The sequence below is a fragment of the Mastomys coucha genome, unplaced genomic scaffold, assembly GCF_008632895.1.
Source record: "Mastomys coucha isolate ucsf_1 unplaced genomic scaffold, UCSF_Mcou_1 pScaffold21, whole genome shotgun sequence".
Lineage (NCBI taxonomy): Eukaryota > Metazoa > Chordata > Mammalia > Rodentia > Muridae > Mastomys > Mastomys coucha.
The window spans coordinates 121,366,170-121,383,051 of NW_022196904.1; the positions used below are offsets into that span (position 1 = coordinate 121,366,170).

The 16,882-nt window shown below is 46.5% G+C and overlaps 1 protein-coding gene across 3 annotated transcripts in view; it reads right to left on the reverse strand.

Moving 5' to 3' along the window:
- Positions 1-16,882, reverse strand: part of Chst15 (carbohydrate sulfotransferase 15) — an 83,752-nt gene that overhangs the window by 27,603 nt on the left and 39,267 nt on the right. For all 3 annotated transcript variants that reach the window (XM_031388592.1, XM_031388593.1, XM_031388594.1), the window contains exons 2-4: positions 5,918-6,912; positions 4,667-5,006; positions 2,423-2,569 (exon numbers count right to left, since the gene is read on the reverse strand). In XM_031388592.1, the coding sequence (XP_031244452.1) occupies positions 2,423-2,569; positions 4,667-5,006; positions 5,918-6,463 (1,033 nt within the window). In that variant the 5' untranslated portion in view covers positions 6,464-6,912. The remainder of the gene's footprint in view (positions 1-2,422; positions 2,570-4,666; positions 5,007-5,917; positions 6,913-16,882) is intronic.

Genomic DNA, 16,882 nt, shown 5'->3' on the forward strand with positions numbered 1-16,882 from the left:
ACTACCAGTGGAGTGTCTGAAAAAAAATTGCCATAAATTCTGTCAGATTTCAAAAGGGAACTGCTTCTAGAACTATGCAGGCATTGGTCCATCTTCTCTTCATCTCTCTGTCCACCCAGCCTTCATTCATTTGGTGTCTAATTCCTGCCCCCAAGTTGTCTTGGCACCGGGGGAGAGATGAGAGAAACAAGTTAGGCGTACACTGCCTCCTCTAAGAGGAAATCGGAAATTCCAGAAGCCAATAGCTACCAAGTGAGTGGACAGAAACAAGAAACCTTGCGGGCAGAGCAGGGCCTTTCACCATCCCCAGCCCCACAGAACCTGGCTGCCTCAGTCCTGGGCCCTTGACAGCATCTCCTGTCAGCAGTGTGGAGAAGCAGATGACAAGATGGCTGAGAGGATGGACCTCCTCTGACCAATGGCCCATCACCCAAGGTGATGTGATCCTTTGACCTCTGCCAAGGCCTTCATTGGGAAGCAGATCTGAAAAGGGCTGAGTCACATCCCAGGGCTGGGAGAGGCAGGATCCTGACCTGCTCCAATCATCCCACCTTACAGACCTGTAGACCGGATGAAAAACGAAGGCCTAAGTTATCACGTGGCCCAGAGCTGGCTGGTGACACAAGCAGAGCCAGATGCCAGCTTGTCATCTGCTTCGCCACACTGCCTGTCACACCAAGAGGCTCTCCTAAGACACAGCACCAAGCCTGGCTTGGAGTAAATATCAGCATGGCGTTTTTATTTCTTGTTCTTTTTGAAATATAGCAGTAACTATAATTAGGAACCCAAGCGAAGGCTTTCCTCTCTCATTCATTTTCTAAGTCTGTTTCTTGGCTTTGTGGGGAGTATTTTTAGCTCTTTCATAGATCCTAAGATTTCCCCAGAGGCATATGGTATGGGAGTCTCAGAAAAATATTAATTAGACTTATTAAATGGGGTATTTACACCCCTGAGTTTGAAATTAAAAAAAAAAAAAGCTAACAACCAATTCATACTGTAGGTGTGAGGGTAGGTAGGATAGATTCCTAGTGGATCCCAGGGATTTTACTTATTTTTTTTTTAAATCGATCTACAGATCACCCTGGGCTTTGGTAGGAGCCAGATTCTCCTCAGAGTCAGGTACAGGGTCCTCAGCCAAGCGGCTGGTCACAATCCATCCTACTCACAGAGAGATTCATTGGATTTAGAGAATCAAAATGTAATGGATCCAGGAACACAAAATAGATCATTGCCTCAGGGAACGAATTTAAGTGAAACGTATGATTCAATTTCTCCTTTTCAGAAGGCGTTGGAGATAAACGCCTCATCCCAAACTGAATCTGATGAAGTGTTCTTTCGGGTGAAATGAGTCTAACATCCAAAGCCCAGTCAGGCCTGGAGATGGCAATGCCCCTCTGTGTGCTGTCATTTGCTGAGGGGGGCTTCAGGTATGCTCACCATTTTAGAAAAATGCAAAGGATGCAGGGAGGGTGCCATGAAAAAACAAATATGCTAATTTGATAAGCTCCAGTAATCATTCATCATGTGTGTGTGTATCAAAATGTACATATCTAAATTTAATCTAAAACAACTACTTTTTTTGAGATGGGGGTTTGTGTGTGTGTGTGTGTGTTTGTGTGTGTGTGTGTGTGTGTGTGTGTGTGTGTGTGTGTAATCCTGGCTGTCCTGGAACTCACTCTGTAGACCAGGCTGGCATTGAACTCAAGAGATCTGTTTGCCTCTGCCTCACAAGTGCTGGGATTAAAGGCATGAAAAGGTGCTACAACCACCCAGTTTAAATTTTCACATTTGGTTCCTGTAGGAATTGTCTGCCTGAGGGATGGACAAATGAAGCTATTTGTTCAGCTTTGATTAGTTTTGTTTTGTGGAGGCAGTGTCTTGCTAATGAGCCCATGCAAGTCTCAAACTCAAGATTCTCCTGCCTCTGTGTCCTGTGCACATGCTGCTCAAACAACTTCATTTTGAATGCTCAAACGCACTTGGGTTATCCAGAGACTCGTCCCATGGGTGGCAGGGCAGAGCTCCGTTGAGACCCAGAGGAGATGCTGCCTCCTTCCTGCAGCCCTGGCATCCAATCAGTGGCTGATGAGGAAGCTAACTCCAATCAGGGCATGGTGAGAAGAGGGAAAGCACACCTGCCTAATTTAAGGAAAAACAAAGAAATGGCAACTCTCTTAAAAAGCCATTTTAACCATCCTTGAGTCTGCATGGAGTAGGCAAGCTCATTAAATGTTTCTGTTTATAGTAACGGTATAAATGGCATGACTGGTTTACCGGGGGCTAACAGTGACAGCCAGAGTGGGAAGGGACTCACCTGCAATCACTCTGCAGGTGAAGCAGTGCTGGCCCCAGAACATGGACCAGGACCCCAAAAAGTCTGCTTCTGCCAGCTCCCCTGAAGCTACCAAGAAGCCATACCTACCAATAGCGATCTTATTCATCTTGCTCTGCTGCTCTGCAGAGGCAGCCTGCAGTCCTTGATGGATCTGGTGTGCAGCCAAATCAAAGAGGTCCAGGTAATCTTCCACAGGGTAGCGGTCTCGTAGTCCATCCCTCAGGCGGACAATTCCTACAGGAACCAAGAAGTGAGTTACTGAAGGCAGCGTTGCCACTGACAGTGTGGCGGCCTCCTGAGGCAAGTCCGGAGAAGGACAGAAAGGTCAAGGGGACCTAACATTAGCAGAGAAAAACCTGAGGCAGGGAAGCTCCTGGAGGAGGCATGAGGCTGTGGGATGGAAAGCTCTGTCCATGCCTGCCTGCTTCAATGTGTACACAGGAAGAGAGACACCAACTACCACTGCCCCTGGGTAGTGGCCACTTAAAAGATGCCACACCTACTCAAGAGGTAGAAAAGAGATAAGTGGAGGGCTAGAGTTGAGAACTACTTAACATTTTCACCAAAGGAGTTAAAACAAGCACGCAATGGCGGTACCTAGGATGTGGTGGTATGCCAAATATGGAAGACAAAAGGGAGGCAGCAAGGAATCAGCATCCTGTCCCCTCCATGGGGCCTCTTTCTTCAGTGCCCCATGGCGCCCATCGGGTGCTCTATAGGGATGTACTCTATCAAGCAGCCGTGGTGAACTGACCATGTCGTTGGTTCCCTCCATAGACACAGACTCTGCCACACACATCCGAGATTTGCTCCCTGTTTTAAAATAGCTCATAAACATTTCAAAACATGCACTGCCCAACACCACAGCTACCAAAGTTACTGCAAAATAGAACGAGAACAGTTCTGGCCAAAATAACAAGAGATTCGAGGTGACACTGAGCATTAGCAGCAGAGGCATGCCCTTTCCTTCCCTCCTTCCTGCCAGGAGAAAGCTGTTTCTCTTTAGGAGAAACACTGGGCATAGTGGGAAAGCATGTGTAACTTATGTCAAATGCATTAGACCTTGGCTAGCTGGTGGCTACTATAGCCTGCCTGCTTCAACACACACATGTGGCTACTCCAGAGTGAAGACCGAAAGGATGACATTGAACATTTTTCAGGAACAGTTAGTTTAAGAAAAACATCTGAGATTCTCTTCTAGTGACCTGAGTCCATTTATGTGGAAACTGCCTTCATGACCCGCCCAGACTTTGGCAGACAACAGGCCATGTATCACCCATTAGCTTCAGTGACCAAATGTCTCCTGGCAGAAAGAAAAGGTTATGGACAGGAAACAGTGACCGAGGGCCACAGGGTACCCGGGGTTGGGTGGAACAGAAACCAGCCTGCAAGGAGGGGCAGGGCGTGGAGGGCCCACAGTGAACCTTGTTGACTAGGGGTGAATATATCCCCACTGCACTGCAAACACATGAGGTAGATGGAGCAGGTCATACAGCTGAGACCTGAAGCTGTGTCTCCTCCAGGTGTGCTGGCTTCAATGAAGCAGCCCAGGACTGGGTGCCAGCCACCCCAGTCCCTGGCATATATTGACCCCTACTAAGGTTGTGTGTTAAAGTTCTTCAGCTAAAAGAGTTCAACTAAAAGAGCTAGGGATGTAAATCTCAGTTGCACACACACACACACACACCCCAACTCCACCAGAAGCTTCCATTCTGTACCTGCCCCCTTGCCCTGCACACAGCTAGCATTCAGCCAGTGCTCACTAAGTGGATCTTTGCCTGTGAAGTGCTGCTTTGGTTTGAGGGTATTCCCCAGAGGCAACGTGCTGGAAGCCTAGCAAGGCTGGTACCCAGGGTGGGATGCTGAGGGTCACGGGACCCTTTAAAAAGCAGGGCACAACAGAAAGTGATTGGAGGATGGGAGCCCTGCCTGGAAGAGTTTAATGTTGTTCTTTTGCAATTACTTTGCTCCTGTGAATGTGGGTTATTATAAAGCCAGCCCCACCATGAACTTGGCCTCTGCTGCATGTGGCTAGTCACCTTTTCCTTACTCGGCCATCTTGTGACATAGCCAAAAGCCTCTCATCAGGACATCAACAACAGACTTTTTGGAACCTTTAGCCCCTAGAATCATGAACTAAATAAACACTGGCATTTTGCTGTTATACTTCAAAACAGATTAATAATATAACTGTCTAGTGACAAGTGCCACGCCTCTGAATCTCACTATATCTTCTCCCCAGCCTTACCACGCCTCCCCCCACAGAATCTCACACCACGCCACACATGCATCCACAGAATGACTGAGAAAGGCATGAAAGCCAGCGCTCACCAAAGCGCTTCCGGGTCCACCAGTGGGGCTCCTTGATGGCTGAGAATTTCACTTCTGGATGCAGCCGAAGGCGGTCATAGAGGTCGGTGGTTCCACACTTAGGCTGCCCAATGATGTAGAAGTGGGGCAGGCAGCGCAGGCGGAAGTGCTTGCCATGCACATGGGACAGGTGGCCCCAGAAAGCCTTTCGCAGAGCGTCAAAGGTAGAGCGAAACCGCTTGGAATAGAGCACGTAGGAATTGGTCAGGTAAGGGTCAGTGGTGTTCCTGCCGGAGAACTCCTCATACCAACAAGGGCTCTTGCTAGTCGGAAGGAATTTACTGGGGATTACAGAAAACATCTGCAATCAAAGAACAAAGGAGACAAGCACAACAGAAGAAAACAGTTAGCAGAAACCTTCTGAAGTAGGAGTGGTGACCCATACCTGTAATCCCTGTAGTTGGGAAGCAGAGGCAAGTGGGTCCCTGTAAGTTCAAGGCCAGAATGGTCTACTAAGTGAGTTCCAGGACAGCCTAGGTTACATAGACAGACTCCATCTCAAAAAACAGCAACAACACAATATAAACGAAGAGGCTGGAGAGGTGGCTTGGTAGTTAAGAGTGTGTACTCCTCTTCCACAAGATCAGATGTGCTCCCTGCAGCCACATCAGGCAGCTCACAACCACTTGGAACTCCAGCTCCAGGGGATAAGGCTTCCACTCTGGCTTCGAAGGGCAACTGCCCTCACATGCGTTTAACCCTATACAGGCATACACACATACATATGGCTTAAAAATAAATCTTTTTTTTTTTTAAAAAAAGTAAATATTGGTGATCTACAAAGGCAACTTGAACCACCATGACTCCATTCCAGACAAGAAAGCCCCGTGTGTGGTGATGAGAAGGGATCATCTTTAAACAACTCTAAAGCCATTTGGGACAGCAAATTCTCTGCCTGGCATTTCCACAGCATAAGCACACCGAGCTTTCTCATCCCGGAGGCTGCCGAATTATCCTTGCAGGACAACATCCAGGAAATGCCTGTTATGTTCCACCTGTGTTCCCAAAGATGGTGAGAGGGAAGGAACTTGGGAGGCAGAGGCAGGCGGATTTCTGAGTTAGAGGCCAGCCTGGTCTACAGAGTGAGTTCCAGGACAGCCAGGGCTACACAGAGAAACCCTATCTCGGAAGAAACAAAACAAAACAAAACAAAACAAAAAAACCAAAAATGAAACAAAAGTCAATCATCAAGACTGATAGGAGGTTACTCACGTGCAATTCTTGTCTCTTTATATCTTGTAAGTCTGGGAGCTGCCTGGTTGTGAACTCAATCCTGGCAGCAATGCTGTCGATAATCAGTTTAATGCTCGGATAGTCTTTTACATAGGAGATGTTATTTACAGAAGGCTGGTAGTGATGCTCTTTCACATCACTAGGGTTCTCATTGTCCATCATGCTGGGGTTGCTGGGAAAGCCCCCATAATGGAAAGGGGAGGAAATCAGAAGTTCCTGATGAGCCCCGGAAAGGATGTAAGAAGCCATCACCAAGGTCATTATTATCAATCCAAAGACCAGGCTACATCGCTTCCCTTTCCTGAAGCGCAGAAACCCACCCCAGTTTTCATTGCCCTCAGTCCTCACTTCGAGAACAGCAAGCAAGTTCATCTGCTTACTGTCCACACGAAACAGGATTTTGTTTTCTCCTTTGCAAGTGGGGCACGCCTGATGACTGTGATGGGGGCCTCCTTGGCAGACAACTTGCTGTTTGTGTATGTCTTCGGGGAACAGCTGGATGCAGCAATTAATGCAGTGCCTCATGGTAGAGTCCTTGGACAGCTGGCTTAGAGAGCCATGGGCCAGCCCTCGAGGAGTCCGCTAAGAAACTTTAAGGGTGTCCCGTGATGACAGAAGACAGTAGGAAGACACAAGCAACAGAAATGGAAGAGGACGAGAGCAGACACCAGTACACTAGAGAATGAGGCACATTCTTTGGTTCAGACACGAAGGGCAACACACAAGAGCAAATTCCAATAGTCTGTTCTGCACCAGCCATGCAACAATGAAGTGACCACAGATTTGGAGGTGACTCTGCTCGTGCTTCAGGTTTTTCCCATGGCACCAAAGAAAGTTGGAGTGGCATCAGTGGAGAGCGTGGAGCCACACTGGAGGTGAGAAGACATTATAGGTTCCTCGTTGGCAGGTAGACTGGCATGCCTTCGGAATATTTTCTCTTCGTGGGGAGCAGATTTGGACTAATGCTAGGTGACCTAAACATAAAGAAAGACAAGTTTTGTTGCAATATGTGGTAATTGTGTGTACGGGATGGTTTTGTGTGTCAACTTGATGCAAGCTGGAGTGATCACAGAGAAAGGAGCCTCCCTTGAGGAAATGTCTCCATGAGATCCAGCTGTGGGACATTTTCTCAATTAGTGATCAAGGGGAGAGGGCCCATTGAGGGTGATGCCATCCCTGGGCTGGTAGTCTTGGGTTCTATAAGAAAGCAAGCTGAGCAAGCCAGAGGAAGCAAGCCAGTAAGTAACATCCCTCCATGGCCTCTGCATCAGCTCCTGCTTCCTGACCTGCTTGAGGTCAGTCCTGACTTCCTTTGATAATGAACAGCAATGAGGAAGTAAGCTGAATAAACCCTTTCCTCCCCAACTTGCTTCTTGGTCATGATGTTTTGTGCAGGAATAGAAACCCTGATTAAGACATTACAATAGCACAGGAGTTGCTTCCCAGAGAAGAGCAGGCGTTTATTTCTTTCCTCCACCTCTCCATTTCAGCCACACTTGTTCATAAGCAAGTCACAGATCATAGAAGAGAAATGGAGGTGCTTGGGGTCTTTGTACGTGGGTTTGGGGTTCATGTTCCGACACCAAATGTGACCCCCAACACCAGCCTTTGTATAACCCATGTACCCTCCAGGGCCTCTGCTTTCACGTATCTGAGCTATGGCATCCCAGAATCTCAAGATTGTGTAACTACAGTCAGATTCATGCACAGTCAGTATCTTAGGTCTCTGCTGCTATGATAAAACACCATGACCAAAAGCAACCCAGGGAGGCAAGGACTATTTCATCTTACACTTCTATATCACAGTCCCTCTCTGAAAGAAGTCAAAGCAAGAGCTCAAGGCAGGAACCTGGAGACAAGGACTGAAGCAGAGACCATGGAGAAACGCAGCACGCCAAATTGTTCCTCATGGCTTGCTCAGCCTGCTTTCTTACACAACCAACAGCTGAGGAGTAGTATAACCCACAGTGAGCTGAGCTTAGTCAGAAACTGCTCTAAAGACATACCTACAGGCCAATCTGATGGAGGAGTTCTCTCAAGTGAGGTTTCTCTTCCCACATAAGTTTAGCTTTTGTCAAGTTGAAGAAAGAATGAAAGAGAGAGGGGGGAGGGAGAGGGAGAGGAAAAGGAAGGAAGGAAAGAAAGAAGAAGAAAGGAAGGAAGGAGGAAACAAGAAGAACCAAGACCATCAATGACTTCTAGTTTGAGGGATAAATCAAAGTACCATTTTTTAACTCAGTGTTAAGTCTGAAGGTGAGGAGGGTGATGGGAAGCGGGAGGGAAGCCCAGGGATCCAGGCTGTCTCTTCACAGCTTCTGCCATCCCTCAGCTACAGCTTAGGAAGCAAAAGTTAATGAAAATTTAGCAACAATGAAATGATCCTCTTCTTCAGTCAAGTGTATCACATTAAAAAAAAACCCCATCTGCCTTTGAGTTATTAGCAATTAAAGCCAACGTACAGTATTCCCCTGAGCCATGGGACACCCCAGACCCTGAAGTCATTTCTCACTTTCCTCATCCCTGGAAAGACACGATTCTTAAAAATCCATTAACATAATGCCATGACTCTAAAATGTATTTTTTCCCAAATGACACTTCTTTGGAGATGTCATTAAAGGGGAATGGATGAACTAATGAAAGAGCTTGACATGGTTTCCAACTGCCACAAGTGCACACCCACGGGCTGTGTGACCTTAAGCTCGTCATCCTCTCTGAGTTCTCATTTCCTCAATGACCAGTAAAACTAGAATAATAACAGGACTTCCTTGTGTCTTTTCTTAAGGTGCAGAATTAATGTGTGTAAAGAGTTTGCATAGGCCTGACATGTGTTTAGTAACCCAGGAAATGTACACAGCACAGATAACAGTGTCATCGATGGCCACATTACAATCATTCATTGCTGGTGAGTTCTAAAAGCATGTGATATGCAATTCCACATGGGAGACCCTAAGCCACATTCTTTTTCCTTAGGCTGATAATTACCCAAGGGTGGTAGACTTACATCCCATTGTCCTCATACAGACCTCAAACAACCCTCTGTCCCCAGAGAAATTGCACTAACTAAGCCTTCTTTACACATTCTATATATTGGCCAGAGATCTAAAGTCACAACCCTACAGTAGGAACCTTCGTGTCATTTGGATCCAAAGCCCATGTTTTCTTGAAATACATTGGCAAAGAATTAGCCAAGTGGTGTTTCTTCTACCCAGAGAGCATTCTGCTCACTGCCAGGATTTGTACTTAAATATTTAGAAGAGAAGTGCACTGGATAAATTCGATACAGTTCATTACAGCGGCACATTGTGGGTCGCTCAGATGAAAACGAACCTTGTGAGTCCACAGCTAGGAATATAATAAACAAAAGTTGCATTGTACAGGACTGGGGAGACAGCTTGGTAAATAAAGCATTTGTTACATAAGCATGACGACCTTAGATCCCCAGAACCCAGACACACCTTAACTCACTTCGTTTTATGGAAGACATGAGGGGCAGAGGCAAGAGAATTGCCATACATTTGTGGGTTAGTTAACCTAGTATATGCAGCAGTGAACAAGAGAGACTCTGCCTCAAAGAAGGTGAGAGACCAGGACTGGCATCTGAGATCATCTGACCTCCACATACATACCATGGTATGTACTCAAAACTCCCTCTCTTCCCTCTCCCTCTCCCTCTCCACCTCCCCCTCCCCTCTCTCTCTCTCTCTCTCTCTCACACACACACACACACACACACACACATGCTTTACAGAGTTGTTCAAGGAATTATCACTAAAACCAGGAGGCCAGCTTGAGAACTACTGTCTGAGGGGCTAAGAGTCAGGCAGAGCCTGGGACAGCAGGAGAAGCAAACTTGAGGACCATGGGAGGAGACTCCCTGAGACCAAGCTGGGTCCCTCTCCTCCCTTAGGACAGCTGGTGGGCAAGCCAGGAGCCTCTGCTTCCAGCTTGCTCCATCACCCCTGACCCACTGCTGGGTACAAATTCTTCCAAATTAAAGAAACAAAAGGGCAAGACCCCCCTTGGAAAACTCCATCCATGAAGCCAAGAAAACATTCTTTTAATCTACTTGTCAAAGACAAGGCCAAGGCAGGGTTAAATGAGGTTCCAAGCAGGGACTCCATGGGAGGGTGTTCACACTCTTCTGTCTCACTGCTAGTTTTTGTTTCTGTTTTTGTTTTTTTAAGAATGAAAGGGGGAAAACAAACAAGGACTTTGAAGCCACAGAACAAGAATGTACAACCTCTGAACCCAACAGAATGGACAGAACATTGCTAACCAAGAGCTAAGCTATCTTATTTCAAGTAAAGTAAATAAACCCTAGGTCTGGAGGAGGCTGACAGTCTTAATGGGGGTGGATGGAACGGACGACAGGCTCAAACACGCCCAGTGTTCCTCTCTTTAGCAATTGTACCTCCAGTTAGGCAAACCACTCCAAGATGGGTTTTTTACTCATTAAGGAAAACACTCCAAAAACATTCTTATGCAGTGTGTTCTCATTTCATTCATTCATTCATTCATTCAGTAGTTCAGTACATACTTTCTGAAGGTTGACTGTGTGCTGAGCACATCCTAGGGTGGGGACCAGAAGTCAATACAAAATGTTGCATGTAGATATGTGTGCACAGACACATACAGCTGATATTCAGCCTCATCCCCCTAGCACACTGCTTGGAATCTTTCTTGGGTGTTAGGAGCTGCCCCTTTCAACCACACCTGAGGTTATTTAATGAAGTGACCTTTAGTGGAGCCAGGAGCCACCGGGAGCTTCAAGATGGAGATCTTTCAATAAAGCTTGGTTAAAGCTTAAACTCCCCAGATATGATGAAGAAGAGCTAGAGACCAAACCCTTGGTGATAGATGATATAAGCCATCTCCCCTATGTTGTGAGACCTCTGCCCAAACTCAAAATCACTGGGATCTGAGGGTTTCAGGGATGATGAGCTCACAGAGCTGGGGGAAGCCAGGAGAATCATGGCTTCCCTATGCCTGACTGCTGGCCAGTCCTGATCAAATTCTGGTATTAAGCTGCTGCTAGGGACCTTCTGGAGCACAATTTATTCCTCTAGGAACTTCCCGAAACCACTTAGGAAACCATGGGAATCTTTGCCTCTGCAGCCAGTTCAGTCACAGTGTGGGTGTTGGAAACACTCTGCTGGGGCTCTAAAATGGAGCAATCTCTTGGGAACGGGAACTCAGACTCCAGGCATTTGGTGTTGACCTTGAACGGCGAGACTCCAGGCTGCGATCGAGAAGTTGAAGCAGTTTGTCCTGTTAATACTTTTGGAGGAAGGGGACAGAGTCTTCTTTAAGAAAAAGATAGAAACTGTCTTTCCCATCCTCCAAAACCATACAGGCACTTTATCATATGGGAAGTGCATCTCAATAAAGTTGATTAAGACCCATCCCATGGCCAGGTAATAAATGAGGTCAATGGTGCCCCCTAAATGCAGAGTGTGGACCTTCATTGCCTCTGGACAAGCCAGTCCCAAGATGGACAAGAAAGGAGCCGAGAGGCCCATGTCAGAGGACTCTCCCACCTGAGCTGGCTTTTATTCCACCTTGGCCTTGCAGGAACACTGCAGGGGCATCAATTTGTAAAGATGTCACAAGTACACAAGATAACCTCAGGTGACAAATGTCCCAAACAGTGAAACCATTAGACACCACTGTTCAGTGCCACAATACAAGGCCTGCCTGGATAATTCCTCACAGCACAGGCTGTCTCTGCACTGGAGGACATGTGCAAGGTCAGCCCTGTCCCTGACCTCCACTGCTAGATGCTAGTAGAACCCATCCCCTGAGATTGGGTAAGCAAAACCAGGTCCAGGCATAGGCAGAGCCTGTCTTAGAGACATAGTAAGCAGAGAATGACTTCAGAGTTGCTACTGAGTGGAGTATGAGGGACGTGACCGAAACAGAGTTCTGTAGAGATAAGGGAAGAAAGGGAGGGGGAGGCTCTGTGGGAAATCAAAGCCGCTGAGAACCACCTGTGGGTAGATCCTTGGGGACTTGTGCTGGTTTGGAGCTGGTATCGACCACATGGGGCTAAGGCAGAGATTAGATTCTATACAGCCTTGAAAGCTAGTGTCAAGGGTGAGATTGGCCCAAGTGCATAAAAAGAGGCATGCTACATATTCTTTCCCAAGGCTCTGCCTAAGCTGTGTAGCTATTAAATAACACAGCTAATGAAAAAAAAATCTAATTCATGTTGTCTGTACTAGAAAGGAGAATGGATTGCTATCGTGCCCCTTAATTGGCTTTTCCCACACACTGCTGATGATCCCAGGGACAGCCACTCAGAAACTTAACACTCAAATGTTCTTTCCTCAGAAGCAGGTAATGCACCCCACCTGTACGTCACCTGGCTGGAATGCCTGGCGGCGCTTGGTGCCAGTCGGCTCAGGTTAGACAGGACTTCTGGTGCTCATTCATGTAGTAAGCCAAGGTACTCAGGGATACATTACAACCCTGTCGCCTTCCAGCCAAGGCTCCACGCTGTACCCCGTGGATGCAGACCAAAACTGTGGGAACCCAGTGCCACTGCGAGAGATCAGATAACTGGTCCCCAAATAGAAAGCATTCAATTACCCAGCCTTTGCTTGGATACCCCCTATTAACCTATGTACCCCAGGCGTCATTAGCAAGCCATTTATAACAAAATTGTAATTGAGAGACCCAGAAATACCACTTTAGATTAAGTAATTGAATGCCCCTCAGTGAAAGATCGATAAAGGGCATCCAATTTCACCCTAGGAAAAAACTTATTAAATTAGTGTAGCTAGAAGCTGATAGAGCAGAAGAAAGATGTATGAAACTTCAAAGGAAATCTGGATGGACTTCAATAAATAGCTTCATTTAGCTGAAACATTCATGTATGCCCTCCAGGGGGGAAAGGGGAAAATAGCTAATTACATGATTTCACTTTTATGTTTTAAGGGGAAATTTTTTGATGGGTCTTAATTAACCTTTACTAAAAACACAAAGCCTTCTTCCGGTTAGTATGTCTAAATGCTGACGTCTCTCCTTGGGCTATGTATATGAACATACTCTTTTTGTCAAGAAATATTAATCAGTAAGTAGAGGAAGGAATTTTTTTTGACTCAGCTCAAAGGTATCATAAAGAGACTGCCGAGACCAAGAAGAAAGCTAACAAGAGTTCTGTACAAGCAACCAGCAGTATCAGTCTGCATGTGCGTATGTGTGCACAGGCGTGTGCACTCACATACACTCGTATAGAAGCAAGAAATTCGAATCAAATGGCATCATCAATAGGTCTCCTCATTATTTTTTGAGACAACATCTCTCAGTGATACCTGGAGTCACCAATTTAGCTATACTGGATGGCCCACAAGCCCCAAAGATCCTCCACATGGATGCTAGGAGTGTGAGCACAGGGCCTTATTTTGTACAGTAGGAGCTTGACCAATTAAGCCATCTCTCAGGTTCCAGTGTCAATCTTATAGCTGAGGCTTTCCAGTCACTTAACAGAACGGAGTCGCTCCTCACCTTGACATTCAGTGTCCTCTAGCTTGTAGAAAGCACAAAGCGATCAGGGGGAGGTCAGCATTCCAAGCTCTTATCTACCAAGGGACTTCAAACAAGTGACTTATCTGGGCCTTTGTGTTCTCAAATGGTGCACAGGCAAGCATAGATCACCCACGGCTTGGGAGTTAAGAGCCTGAATGTTGTGGCCAAATTGCTTGGATTTGACCTTGACAGGACATTAAACCTTTCTCCTCTCTGTTTCCTTGAATAAGAAGTGAGAATAATCAAAGGACCTATAACCTACCACTGCAATCGGTATCAAGTGTGCTAACACATATAGCTTACTTATGAGGGTAATCCATTGTAAACAATAAATGTTAGTTAATATTGCATACACATAGTGTTGGCATACAGTATTACAAATGCTAATTATTATTCACAAATACTATTTAGGATAGTTTGCATTATTGGGCCTTGTCATTATTCCTCCTATAGTTACACTCTTGTCCTGTGAATCACTTTGCACTTTACAGTAAAAGAGTAGACAGACCATTTCTTCACCCTTCAGATTGAGTCAAGTGACCTTCTTTGGCCTGGTCGACAGGATGAGGTAGAAGAGACCACCTGCCTGTCTCAAGCCCAAGTGAAAAGGGTTAGGGCGAGTCTACTCAACCCACAGCCATCTTTACTATCATTACGAGAAGAACATGGCTGGGTTGATAGAAGGATGACAGATCCATAAAGGAAAGCTGAGGCCAACATGGAGGAGCTGGAACCCAGCTGACCCAGCCATCCCTCCAGAGACGTTGTTCTAGTCATTCACCACACAGTAAAAGCTAACCAATGTCCTCTGCTACAGGTTGTGAGCCATCGGAGCTACAAATACCAGCGGCAATGACTGTAATGAGATTCACAGAGCGCATGGAAAGCTTATGAGGGGCCAAAGCGCCTCACCAGGGGTGCAGCTGATTATGGGGTCCATCTCTTATTCTGAAACCCTCTCTCCCTTAGCACCAGAAGCAGAGAACACCATGCTATTAGCAATGATGGAAGCCAGAAGGGGGTTCTTCTGAGATTAAGCCGCAGCCACCCCAACACACCACACTCTCTTCAAGCAAATTTGTGTTTGTGATAGCCACAGCTGTTTTGTTCCAGTTACATGAACAACTGACCCCATCCCCCCAATTGGATGGACAGGCCTTCCCTCTAGCCTCTGTGCGGTAATTGTCATTTCTCCCTGTGTCCTCTCCCCCTAGCAAGTCCGTGCTGTAATCTGACCTTGATAGGTTCCTTGCCAAATTTCATCTTTCCTGATGCCTGGAGCCTTTTATCAGTCCTTCCTCTGCAAGTATCCCCTTACCACGGTCAGCAGGCTCTTCCTGTCTGGCACCAAGTGTGTATCCTATGTACCACGGGAGTTTTATCTTGTTGTTTTGAGATAGGGTCTGCTGTGTGACAAGACTTTTTCTGGGGAGATGAACAGAGAATGACCCCACAACAGGCCAAAATACAGATACTGCCAAAGTTCAACTTGGTGCACCAATGGGTTTTACTGGGGTTGCTTATAAGAATATGGGTGGCCAGGCAGTGGTGGTACATGCCTTTAATCCCAGCACTTGGGAGGCAGAGGCAGGTGGATTTCTGAGTTCGAGGCCAGCCTGGTCTACAGAGTGAGTTCCAGGATAACCAGGGCTACACAGAGAAACCCTGTCTAGAAACAAACAAACAAACAAACAAACAAAAAGAATATGGGTGAGGGATTACTTACAGGCGAAGAAATGACTCAAAGACAGCTGCGTCACCAAGGCCCACCTCAGCATAGATGACAGAACACAAAAGCTGGGAAGCCTGGAACATACTGCACAGTCTACAGGCTGTTCAACAGACTGGAGTGTGGCCTTTCCAGGTGCCTCTGTTGGTCTGGACGCCGTGCAGGCGGCTAGGCTGGCTTCGGCTTCTTTCGGGAATCTGATCTGATGTCAGAGTCTTCTTTTCAGCTTGTCTTGTCTTAGAATATATTCTTGGAGTTCGGTCTCTTTCCATTTGAGACAACTCTCAGCTTTAATTGCTTTTATTTCCGCAGGGAGGGGCCTACTGGATCCGGTCAGTTTCAGGAACTTCCTGAAGCTATTTTTGAGTTGTTTACCTTCCTTCTTAAATAAGGGAGGATGGATATGGGAGGGACACAACAAGTTCTGACAACATAGTCCTGGCTGCCCTGGAACTCCCTATGTAGGCCAGGCTGGCATTGGATTTACAGAGATCTCCCTATGGCATCCTGGGATCAAAGGCATGTACCACCATACCTTACATAGCATTATAATTTATAATTTATAAATTATATACTTGGCTGTGTAATAATTTCACCATCAACATTGTTTTTGTTAGTAACAATGACTTTTTATATGCATCACGGTGTAGAAAAAGTCCATAGAAAAAGCTATCATTTCATGACCCATATCTATGGGCAACCAGCATTCTCACAAAGATCCAATCTCCATAGCAAACAGCCCTCCTCTCTCTCTTGTACCCCAGCGTGATACCCAGAGTCTCAATTTAGTAGAGGTAGAACACAGGGAAAAGGGTTTCCGTGAAGTCAAAGCATTAAGCCAGACCTCAAAGTAGGCAGACCCACCTTTTAATTCAGCTGAAATGTTACCAACTCTATGAACTCACACAATAAACTGAGCCATCCTGAGCCATCGATGTCCACTCGTAGTATGGGAGTAAAACCATTTGTTGCCCTCCAGCATGAATTTGAAGAGGTAATAGAGAGAAAATGTATAAGCTCCACCTAGCACACAGCAAGCTTCCGTAGGTAAAACACAGCCTATGCATCACTACGCAGGGTCTCAAGCCCTCACCCCAGTGCTACCTGCTTTCTACTCGTCTATAAACCTATGTCTACATGTCCAGCTTCCCCACCTTCATCCAATGTGAAGACAAGAATTCTGGGAAGAGACAGGTGGCATGCTTGTCCCTACGTGTCTGAAGGAAGCTAGGAAGAAGGTTGTAACTGGTAGAAACCCCCAGGAGACCCCTCTGAACTTCTAAAGAACCATTCACCGTGGGAAACTTGTAGCATATCTTGAAGATGACAGTGGGCACAGTCAGAGCCCAGGTGAACCCATGCTCTGTAGCATTATCAACTAGGCAGTATGAGCCTATAAGCACCTGCTCACCCAGGTCTGCCTCTGATAGAGAAGAGTGGTGCAGCATGGTTCTTTATTTCCCAAGAACATGTAGCTCCTAAGAGACAGAAAGAGTAAGAGACAGCTAAGGTAAGAGACTCAAGGGCCTGACACCCCATCTTTACCATCTGTACCTCCACAGACCTCAGCCCACCATCTGGCTTAGCCTCATGTGATCCAGCAGCTCATCCAGGCCCATGGTTCCTTCAATTCCTGGCCCCTTTCAAGACTCAACCTAAAGATTAGCTTCTCAGCCTCCCAGGGACTC